Genomic DNA, 12,392 nt, shown 5'->3' with positions numbered 1-12,392 from the left:
AAAAAGATCATGATATCATGCCTCTCTTTGTCAAAGAACAAGATCATTTACTAAAGATAGAAATACATCACTGCTTTACTGACTGCATTTCTTATCTGATTTTCATGAAATTCACATATTTTTAGGGGCTTGGCAGTGTTTCCGATTCCTTGTTTTTATTTATGATTCTTTCGGTTGAGTGCTAGCCTGAAGTTCTTGCATTTTAGAATCGAACCACCTCGGTAGATCCATTCAACTGATTGGGGTTTTTTTCGTTCCAACCAGTGCACCACAACTGGTCAAAGACTTTGGTATGCACTTTTCTGTCTGTGCAAAAGTGCAAATAAATTATCCCTTGCTACCAATGGAAAAATGTAGCATTTTTTCTTTGATGACTATGAGTCACAATTACCAAATATTTGACATCCAATAGCCAATTATTAATTAATCAATTTGCTCTGATGGTGTTGTTAAACAAAACTTTCTAGAGATTGATTCATATGGCTACTATCTATAGATAGTTAGGTTGCTTCTACAAAAAACCCTATTTGTTAATAATTTCAGTTTGGTTTGATGTATGTAAGATGAAAAGTCAAAGTGTTTTGGAAATAACAAAACAATACAAATTTTGTGGGTAATTTAGAAATCAGAAATAAATAGTATGTAGTAAATTCCATAATATGAAAAAGGGCATTCTCTGTGGGAATAACTATGTGTTTGTAGTTTGTCTAGTATAAAACATCCAAATTAACATTTATGAATTAGGAATGTATTTATTGATTCAGTATTTTCATAAGTTTATAATAAAAGTGATGTGAATATATCATTTGTACATCATGGATTATTTCTAGTATTTTCCTCTTTCAGATATAACGGTATTGTTCCACGTTCAATAGAACAGATTGAGAGGTTAATATGCCGATGTCATGGAATACAGAATATGTCTCAATTACATAATACTGACAGTGTTCGGGTTGCCCATAAAACATTGGAACAAGCAAATGAAATAGTGCCAATTTCTTATTGTGATAACAAAAATAGGGAGCAATGTAACACTGTTGCTGAATTAGCCAAAATGCAATCTGAAGAAGCTGGGTGTAAAAGATTTTGCTACAAGGAAACCTATTGGTGAAAACACTTATATACCTCATACACCAATGAGGGCTGTCATTCCCAAAACATGTGTAGCTAAGACGCAGGTCATGGTGAAAGATGGTGAGAATACCGGAAGAGTTCCAGCCATTCAGCTGAATCCCCGCCCAGTGCCAAAGAAACAGCAGGTTGTCCTGCCGACAGTGTCAACACCGCCAAAGGTACTGTCTTAACTCGCACATGTATTTCAGATATCACTCTCGAACTTAGCTCAGTTCAGTTACATTCCAGGGCCCATATTTTCGAAGCTATCTTAGCCTACGAAATCGTGAAATCATCATAAGCTATGACGTCACTATGGCGTGCGCTGTAGTGACATCACAACCTACGACGGTTTTACGATTTCGTAGCGCTAAGATGGCTTCGAAAATAGGGCCCCTGTTGTTTATCTCAGAAATAAAATGTTGATAATGTTTAAAAGTGTGTAACTAGTCCATCAGGGATATTTTGTTTGTTAAAGGTTTTACTGGTATGTGTGTAGAGAATATTTATTTCTTATAGAATTGTCTAATTTTAGAATCAGATTATTAAAAACAAAACAGGAGATCTTTGAGAAGTGTTTGAAAAACAGGTTTTAGCATTTTCAACAATTAATTGGTTAAAGGGTCAATATTTTAGTTGTATGTATCATATTTCACTATTTTTACATTTATTTATAATAAATGACTAAATATTTATCTATTCATCTTTGCATAATTATTATGAAAACATTGAAATTGTTATGTTCTGTCACATAAGCAGTGGTTTGCATAAGAATTCTGAATATACAATGAAGGAAACAGAAAAATGTACATGTCATAACTGGCAACCATTTCTTTGTCCTGTGGATGGAAAATATGTACATGATGACTGACATCAAAAGCTTAACTTATCAGTCATCCTCTAAAGATTTATCAATTTATAAAAAGAGCATTGCTAAGAAGTAAAATCATTTTGTTTACAAGCAATTTATTTTGACCACTTCAAAACAAACATTTATACAACGCCACTAGAGCTCATTGGTTTATTAATCATTGGCGATTGGATGTCAAATATTTGATAATTCTGACATATTGTAACCCACTACATTTTTCCATAAGCAGCAAGGGATCTTTTATATGTACTTTTCAAAAGACAGGACAGCACATACCTTTGATAATGCTAGTCATGGGAAAGTTGTTGGAACAGGATAAAAGTCAATCAAAGAATGGGTCTATTGAAGTGGTTCGATCCTCAGGTGAGTGCTCCTGCCCACCTTAATGAATAATTTTGACCATTGTAATGTCAAGTTAGTACAGCCCCTTTCAGTAGTAACAAACCACACTAATGCCAAACTGTATGTAGAGTTGAATGTGGTTGATGGTTTTATTAAGAGTGTTTTGTCTTGTGCAGTTTTCCAGTCAGCAAGTGCCTGAGCCACCAAAGAAGTGTCACGACTCGATAGCAGAGGCTTTGATTAATGTTCAGAATATATTCCAGACCGTATGGGAAACAATAGACCATTGGTGGTGTGTATTCAATTTTTAGTAGTAGTTGTTAAAAATAATTGAAATGTATTAACTAAAAAATCTTTAGTTATTTTAATTTAAAGTTTTCGAAATATATATATATATTTTAAACATGTTGTGATGAGCACCTATGGATGCAACGGTCATCTAATTAGTTTATGATAGGAGAGTCACATGATTCCATTGAATTCCAGGTACATGTTTGATGGTGGTGAGGGGTGGGGGTTGTGGGTCACAAGTTAACAACCAACCTTTCTCAAAGCAAATTTTCTTTTTTAAAAATATATTTTCCAGGGGAGCATGTCCTGACCTCCACTGTAGAAACTTTGCGTAGCAGTCTAGACACCCCCTTGCATAACTGCCTGCATATATGCCTGAATTCTTGTTACAAAGTTAACCTTTACTGTAGAAAAATATAGTGCTATATAATTATACAAAAAGTAAATCATTATAACATGCTTGTTTTATATCGAGATTTGATTAGTAACAAACATTAATATCAACTTTAAAACTAACTGACATGTATGACTAATCGGATGAGACAAGAACACAATATTTGATATTTTAAATTATCATTTTAATTTTAGTGTATTGTCTTTACTCTTGTTGACTGTATGTATCTGTTGTGTTCATTATAGTACTGCAATACAAAGTGCCATCAAGGAGCCTACCTCTGAGATTACGAGGAACTCAGAAATGGTCCTGGAGAAACTAGTACCATTAGTGACAGACCTACGCCACAAGTACCACCTGTGAGTTGCCTTATCGTTTGTAGTGTGTTCAGCTATACTGAGATACATACACTTTTCATTTTGACCTGATGATACTGCAGGCTTGAGGCGACATATTGCCTGATGTCAAACAAGTTGACACAGTGTATTCACTCATTTAGATTTCCTGCTGTTTTTCACATAACACTAGTCTGAAATAATAATAGAACTACCACAAATAACCTTGATAGAGACTTCTGTTTTTCTTTAAAGAATATCTGGGAATTTTGAGTTGGAAATGTGGTTGTCTGTCAGTATTTTCACATGTCAAATTAAGGAATTGATAGCTGATTGTAACAGCTAAAATTAATTAATAATTTAATATATTTACCCAAATCAGATGCCATGAAGTATTGGGATATCATTAAATGTTTGTTACATTCATTACAATTTAACATCATTCCACTGGTCCAGCCGTAGCAATGCGAGTTTGTTCATTTCTCGATGAATGTAAAAATAATGTTGTAAAGGAATGACATATCTGATGACATCACAGTACTTTGTCTTATTGAGTGTTATTGTATAAGTACCAAAAATCAAAATCAAATATGAACTTTTAATGTTATTATTTGTAAATATGTTTCAAATTTGTAAGTATGTTTTAATTATAAGGATTGTCTGTTCTTTTATGTTCATTGGGGTATGAAAAAAGAATCTGCAATCAAAAATATTATTGCTGTTAAATCTTAAGGCAGAGATGAACTTTACTTATAGAATGCAGGAAATCGCATTTCATGACATCTAGTTTTCAAAAATTTTGATCTCCCATCTCGGTCAGTCCCCACGCCACCCCAATGTCTTCTTCCTCCGTGCCTGGCAAACTTATGAATATGAGTTTGTTCCCAAAACAATTATAGTCAGCAAAACAGTGATTGGGAATAATGGCCATAAACCGTTGACATCTGGACACAAATGCACATAATTAAGTGGGACTTTATTGATTTTTTGCTTAATTTTAAACAATAATACCTGCTCTAAAATGGAAATATTATCAAAAACCCCAAGAAATGTATTCATTTAATTTGTTTAAGTAAAAATACCAGAGTAAACGTCATGAACTTGTACCCTTTGACAATTTTTGTCACAAACGAATCCAGTGGTCAAAAGGTTAAAACTGAGCTCATTAGGGTTCCAATGTGTAAAGTACACATATGATTCAAATCAAATGTGCATGCATATATATATATATATATATATATATATATTGCTATTATCGATCACTAAAAGAAATTAAGTCTTATTGAAATTCATGTGGGTTGGTACTTAGTGTTTCCATATCTTGTGTTGTGGTCCTTGCAACACAATTGTATCAGACGTTAATTAGTATATTATTATGTACAGAAATGTCCTGCCAGGAAGGCTGTTATATACAGGGTTAAGTGTTTAAACTTACAGTAATGTAAGTACTATTTTCATGGGGGGGGGGGGGGGGGGGGGTTCTAATTTTTATGATATTTTAGATCAGTTAATTTGTTTTTAAAATATTCGAAAATTGATAAAGTCACACTTTCTTATGTGCAATTGTGATTAGCTGTCTCGTATTTATGGACATTGTTCCCAATCACTATGTTTTCCTGACTACATTTTTTGGGGGAAACAAACTACTATTCATTTCCCAATGTTTCGTGAATTTTGTTGTTGGTAGCAGGATCATATTCATTTTCAAATTAACTGTCACAATCATTGTTGTCAAGCGAAAATACTTGCCGAAATCAAAATCCCCATGTATTTTCAATTAAAAAACAAAAATTAAACCTGCCATACTCTCAATTAATCTATTTCTTGTTCTATTATTATTTCTGGTGAGTGCCATTTTTAAAATGGTGTGGAATATGAATTGGGGAATGCACTATATAATATACATGTGTATACAGTGTACAGTATGTTGACTTGCGTGACGTCGGGTGCAGTATCTGGAAGGTTAAGAAACAGAGCTGACATTTTAACAGTTATGGCCATTGAACTTAGGACATATTACAATCATCCATGGTTTTCCAGACCTTTTTAATATGCCTTTATCATGTGGTGTGACTTTTGTGGGGTTTGAGTCTTTTTGACAGTTATAGTAAATATTACACTATTACCCTCTACAAAAATGTTATATTCATACATTACATCCCCATGAGAATTTGTTGGGTTCAGTAGGAGATACGTATTGCACTAGTCTTGTAATACACATGTAGTATCAGAATGCTTGTTAATGGTGCAATGATCACCTTTAATCACACTGCAGTGTTCATTATTTCATATAGCATACTGATAATATTTATCACACAACTGTTTGATAAGTATCATTTGTTAGCAGATCATAGACAATATTCATATTTTGTTCCATTAGGTGTCTTTCATTTCCACCTCTTGACATCCGCAACAGAAGAGCTGAGTTTGATGACTTGTGCAATCATCTCAGACTGTTCTTCACCACTCTCAACATGGTTTGTCTCTATTGTACAGTTATACTCATCTGCTTAGTGTAGCAATTATTAAACAAGTACTTTTAGTGCAAATATATATTATTTAAAACTAGGATTCATGTTTTTGATTCACTGTAGCCTTGCAGCTTTCCAAGCAGGACAATTTAAAATTCTCTTGGCTTATGTGAAATGAGAGCCAATCGAATAACTTTTTTTTGCTTTTATCCATCTCATCACATAACATGTTACGTTGGCTAAATTTTTATTTATAATCACATATCGACTAGTCTGTATTGGTCAACACCCCCAAATGTTCAATGAACTCACTTTGCTTAGACAGCTAAATGAATAAGTTAAATTATTAAAAAAGAAAGAAAAAAGGTTTGATACTGCATGTTAAAACAGAAACAATTAGGTTTAGGTTTAGGTTTAAAATGACTCGCAAATTATTTTTCCATTCAAAACATTTAACAAGATACAACTGTTCAAATGTAAATAAAATATCTTGATCACAAATACTGTACTGTCATTACTTGTGTGTATGTAGTTAAAGAATTAATGTGTTTTGTGTGCTATTTCAGGATTCTACGCATAGCACTGCTGTCATGACAGATGATCTGTTGGTGTTTTTTGGAACACTGGATAAGAGGTAGTATATACTAAATAATTTTTAATTTGTTCAAAACTGAGTGATGTTAATATAAATTTACCTACTAAACCCCATGTTATTTTCATCCAGTTCCAGAGAAAGAGAACAAAGCACAAGCATTTTTAGCCGTCGCCAAATTTGGCTTGGATCAAGTGTTCACATTGACAATTTTTCTGGTTTAATTTGGCACGGGCCAGTTTAGCCCAGGCCAGTCAGGTGTGACCCAAAACATCAATCCAGGCTTGGGAAAAATGTTACAGTGTGAACACTTCTCAGTTCTACGCCCGGTCATATGTTTTTTTGAAAGTCAACTGGTCAGAAGAACTTGTACTCCTATGAGTTTCACGCAGATGATAATTCAACCACCAAAGGAGCATAAATTTGATAAAAATTCTTTACATTTCAAATCGAAGCATCCTTCCATGCAGTGTCGTTTTATCGCATGGGCTCATTGGGCAGTTGCCCCATGATTTTAGGCCCCCCTGAAATTCAATTTTTGAAAAATCAAAATTAAGGCTTTGCCTGGGGGGGCCTCAAATACCTATAAGAAGGCCCTGCTTCCATACACTACACAGGTTGTTTCATTGTATCGATATTCACCATAACCTAGTTTATAGGTCATCAGTGGCTTCTAGCGGTCACACATTTTGTTTGCTAGCATATGTTTGGCATGCATTTTAATACTCTAGAGTCTATGGCAAAAATTTGTGTGAATGCACCATCACTATTTGGCCAAATTTAGCCTGTTGCCTGTCTGAACCAAATTAGTCCGGGCTAAAAAAGCTAGTGTGAACATGGTATGAGACTCCATGTTTGAAATTACTTGGAGGAGCTGTTGCCATATATTTTCTTAAAACATAATAATACTAATTACTAGTTTCTGTTTTAAACACAGATCAGATCCAGGTTGGGTTCTAAATAAATATTTTGTTATGCTGATAACTGGTTTTCTTTACTTACATAAATTGCTAATATTTATAACTCAATGAAAGTCTAGGTGGCTTGGTGTTTTTTTGTCTTGCTGTGGGTGTTTTGAACTGATATTATTGTGATGTAATTGTTTTAATTTCAGACCTACGCTACAGGCAGGACTTAGCCAACTTGACGTAATGATCCAGGCTCTCTATGAGTGTGTGAAGCGGATGCCAGACTGAGTTTAGGGTGTAACAAGCAGAGATCAATGTGTGAAACATGCCAGATTAACATCAGATTGTGTGAAGCAGATACCAGATTGACATCAGATTGTGTGAAGCAGATACCAGATTGACATCAGATTGTGTGAAGCTGATACCAGATTGACATCAGATTGTGTGAAGCAGATACCAGATTGACATCAGATTGTGTGAAGCTGATACCAGATTGACGTCAGATTGTGTGAAGCTGATACCAGATTGACATCAGATTGTGTGAAGCAGATACCAGATTGGCATCAGATTGTGTGAAACAGATGCCAGATTGACATCAAATTGTGTGAAGCTGATACCAGATTGACATTAGATTGTCTGAAGCAGATAGCAGATTGACATCAGATTGTGAGAAGCTGATACCAGATTGACATCAAATTGTGTGATGCAGATACCAGATTGATATCAGATTATGTGAAGCAGATACCAGATTGACATCAGATTGTGAGAAGCTGATACCAGATTGACATCAAATTGTGTGATGCAGATACCAGATTGATATCAGATTATGTGAAGCAGATACCAGATTGACATCAGATTGTGAGAAGCTGATACCAGATTGACATCAAATTGTGTGATGCAGATACCAGATTGATATCAGATTATGTGAAGCAGATACCAGATTGTGAGAAGCTGATACCAGATTGACATCAGATTGTGAGAAGCTGATACCAGATTGACATCAGATTGTGAGAAGCTGATACCAGATTGACATCAGATTATGTGAAACAGATAACAGATTGACATCATATTGTCTGAAGCAGATATCAGATTGTGTGAATCGGATACTAAATTGACATCAGATTGTGATCAGATTTTATGAAGCATGTGACAGATTGAGATCAGTATATGAAGCTGATGTAAGATTGAGATCAGTTTATGAACCGGATGTTAGACACCTACTTAGTGATAATTTGTTGCTCTTGGTCTGGTGCTTGACAATTTTTGTTTACAAAGACTGGTACTTGCTGTGTTGTTTGAGAATGTAATTATCCCTTGCATGGTCAACCACTGTGGCATATTTTTGATACCTAATGGTTGCTAATTAAACAATGTGCTGAAGTTGTGTTCAGCATTCCTTCCTTTCAATAAAACGGGTGATATTAACTTTTTAGCTTGCTTGAAATACATATTAAGACTTTATATTGTTATCAGAACACTACATTTTGTGTAAAATATGTTGTTACTACATTACAGTTCATTCAATCAACTAAATAAACCTCAGTGCCTTGACATATAACACAAAAGGGACTCGTCTAAGTTGTTAATGTACTGTTGGTTTTGTAATTTTGTTGCTTTATTTGAAGAACAAAAAATGTATATACAGTGAAACCCCGCTATTAAGACCACCCATGGGACTTAATAAATATGGTCTTATTAGCGGGGTGGTCTTATTAGTGGGTTACTATCTTTTTAAGTTGGATTCCAAATTATATACAATTATAACATAAGAAATAGATTGCAAATATAATTTATTTACAGTGAGCACTAAAATAGAATTAAGAACTAATGTCAATATGAATTTATAAATACTGAATATTAGTCGAATTATGTGAAAATGTGTCAATTTGACATTTCTAATAGCAATGTTGCGTATAAAAATATATCGAAATAGTGATAGTATGACTACAATATTCATGTTTTGTTTTCAGCACTTTGACACAACTCGCTCAAAATACACAAACTCACTTTGTCAATGTCGCCTCTCTAAATAACACTTGTTTTGTTACCTATTGGGTTAGTCGGTCACCTTGATGGAGTGATATTCCAATTAAAAATTTGATTCGCCCTGTCTCGTTAGGATGACTGAATGTGTATATTCAACTAAATGACAATACACATTTGTCGACACAATTTCAGAGTAATCAACTTTCTGGGCTGGGCATTAAAAGCAATTGCAGTGATGCTCTGCTTAATAAGTTACATAATTTGTTTAGTCAGTGTGTTTCTTTATAAATGTATTAATTAGCATATTACTGTAATCCGAATGTGTGCAGGCTTGTTGGTCACTTGACTGTCTGTAGTATGAAAACAACCAATCAGCGCATTACATCGCTCATTAATATTAACTAGGTGATAATGTTTTCCGGAAACTAAAAGTAGGGGTATCCTTTTTACAATCAACAGATTAAACTAAAATGATTACTCTTTGACTGTACTACCTGTCAGTGTCATTTGTTAACAATCAGCAAAAACAAAGAAATCATTAGATGCGTGACTTTTTAACACTTGTGTAAACTAAAAATGCAGAAATTTTGCTATCATAATAATATGGTCGCTTTGACGAAACGACCATTGGGACTGACTTTATTGGTCGTAATCATCAACAGCGGGGTGGTCTTAATACCGGGGTAGTTTTACCTATAAAATGATATGGAAATATTCCGGTCTTTAAAAATGAGGTCTTAATACTGGGGTGGTTGTTAGGTGGGGTTTCACTGTGTGTGTATATGTATATGTACATGTACATATATATTATGTTTGTTTACAATATTGAATTGTAAAATGTTAGTACAAGTTTACATTGTGGTGAAATTACTTTCTAAATGAGAGGCTATGGCCTTCGTGTCCAGTACAGAATTTGCCATATTGTCAAAAAGTCCAGTTAAATTCTAGTGTAATATAATATTTTTATTACTGGTACTCATATATATTAAATACAAATAACAGATGATGGTTGTTTTAGTAGACATACATTGTATCATCAGTGACAGAATTTGTCAATATTTTCTATACATTATTATCTACTTGCCTTTGTGCTTGAAATAATAGCAGATTAGACACTAGACCTGTAGAATCATGTCTGTTGTGAGATTGGAGACCGACACTAGACCTGTAGAATTGTGTCTGTTGTGAGATTGGAGACCGACACTAGACCTGTAGAATTGTGTCTGTTGTGAGATTGGAGACCGACACTAGACCTGTAGAATTATGTCTGTTGTGGGATTGGAGACCGACACTAGACCTGTAGAATTATGTCTGTTGTGAGATTGGAGACCGACACTAGACCTGTAGAATCATGTCTGTTGTGAGATTGGAGACCGACACTAGACCTGTAGAATCATGTCTGTTGTGAGATTGGAGACCGACACTAGATCTGTAGAATTATGTCTGTTGTGAGATTGGAGACCGACACTAGACCTGTAGAATTATGTCTGTTGTGAGATTGGAGACCGACACTAGACCTGTAGAATCGTGTCTGTTGTGAGATTGGAGACCGACACTAGACCTGTAGAATCGTGTCTGTTGTGGGATTGGAGACCGACACTAGACCTGTAGAATCGTGTCTGTTGTGGGATTGGAGACCGACACTAGACCTGTAGAATTGTGTCTGTTGTGGGATTGGAGACCGACACTAGACCTGTAGAATTGTGTCTGTTGTGGGATTGGAGACCGACACTAGACCTGTAGAATCGTGTCTGTTGTGAGATTGGAGACCGACACTAGACCTGTAGAATCGTGTCTGTTGTGAGATTGGAGACCGACACTAGACCTGTAGAATCGTGTCTGTTGTGAGATTGGAGACCGACACTAGACCTGTAGAATCGTGTCTGTTGTGAGATTGGAGACCGACACTAGACCTGTAGAATCGTGTCTGTTGTGAGATTGGAGACCGACACTAGACCTGTAGAATCGTGTCTGTTGTGAGACTGGAGACCGACACTAGACCTGTAGAATCGTGTCTGTTGTGAGACTGGAGACCGACACTAGACCTGTAGAATCGTGTCTGTTGTGAGACTGGAGACCGACACTAGACCTGTAGAATCGTGTCTGTTGTGAGATTGGAGACCGACACTAGACCTGTAGAATCGTGTCTGTTGTGAGATTGGAGACCGACACTAGACCTGTAGAATTATGTCTGTTGTGAGATTGGAGACCGACACTAGACCTGTAGAATTGTGTCTGTTGTGAGATTGGAGACCGACACTAGACCTGTAGAATCGTGTCTGTTGTGGGATTGGAGACCGACACTAGACCTGTAGAATCGTGTCTGTTGTGAGATTGGAGACCGACACTAGACCTGTAGAATCGTGTCTGTTGTGAGATTGGAGACCGACACTAGACCTGTAGAATCGTGTCTGTTGTGAGATTGGAGACCGACACTAGACCTGTAGAATCGTGTCTGTTGTGAGATTGGAGACCGACACTAGACCTGTAGAATCGTGTCTGTTGTGAGATTGGAGACCGACACTAGACCTGTAGAATTATGTCTGTTGTGAGATTGGAGACCGACACTAGACCTGTAGAATTATGTCTGTTGTGAGATTGGAGACCGACACTAGACCCTGTAGAATTATGTCTGTTGTGGGATTGGAAGGAGGGGGAATCATGAATAAATGTTTGTTCATCAAATAGTGCCAAACCATTGACAGTTGTGACATACTTTCTACTGGAATAATGTTCCAGTATTTGTAATACATTAGTAAAATGTTTTGTATCCAAGATAGTTTTGCTATTCAATATTATGTTTTGTAATGAAGATAGTGTACATTATTTTATAAAATACCAGGGCCTGTTTTACGAAGCTATCTTTGCACTAAGATCATCTTACATGCATACGGTAGCTATGCATTTAAGGCCGTCTTAGCCCTAAGCTCGCTTTGTAAAACGGGGCCCAGAATTATTTGTTTGTTAAATATTGTGGTTATTGCTTTATGTTTCTATGCATTCCTATATGGTGACATTTTGTTATACTATTTTTGAAATGCATATTGGTCTTTGATTTTTCTCTCTTTTTTTTTTTTAAATGTATAACA

General features: G+C 35.5%; 1 protein-coding gene across 1 annotated transcript; it reads left to right on the top strand.

Annotated features, from left to right (window-relative positions):
* Positions 1–855: 855 nt before the first annotated feature.
* Positions 856–12,078, top strand: LOC121383348. The gene is made up of 6 exons (XM_041513326.1): positions 856–1,292; positions 2,503–2,618; positions 3,257–3,370; positions 5,727–5,823; positions 6,384–6,451; positions 7,524–12,078. The coding sequence occupies exons 1-6, from the start codon at positions 1,137–1,139 to the stop codon at positions 7,603–7,605; spliced, it is 633 nt and encodes a 210-aa protein (XP_041369260.1). The 5' UTR covers positions 856–1,136; the 3' UTR covers positions 7,606–12,078.
* Positions 12,079–12,392: the final 314 nt, after the last annotated feature.

This window comes from Gigantopelta aegis, chromosome 10, assembly GCF_016097555.1.
Source record: "Gigantopelta aegis isolate Gae_Host chromosome 10, Gae_host_genome, whole genome shotgun sequence".
NCBI lineage: Eukaryota > Metazoa > Mollusca > Gastropoda > Neomphalida > Peltospiridae > Gigantopelta > Gigantopelta aegis.
Note: the sequence above shows the minus strand (reverse complement) of the source record. Positions and strands in the feature narration are given on the sequence as shown.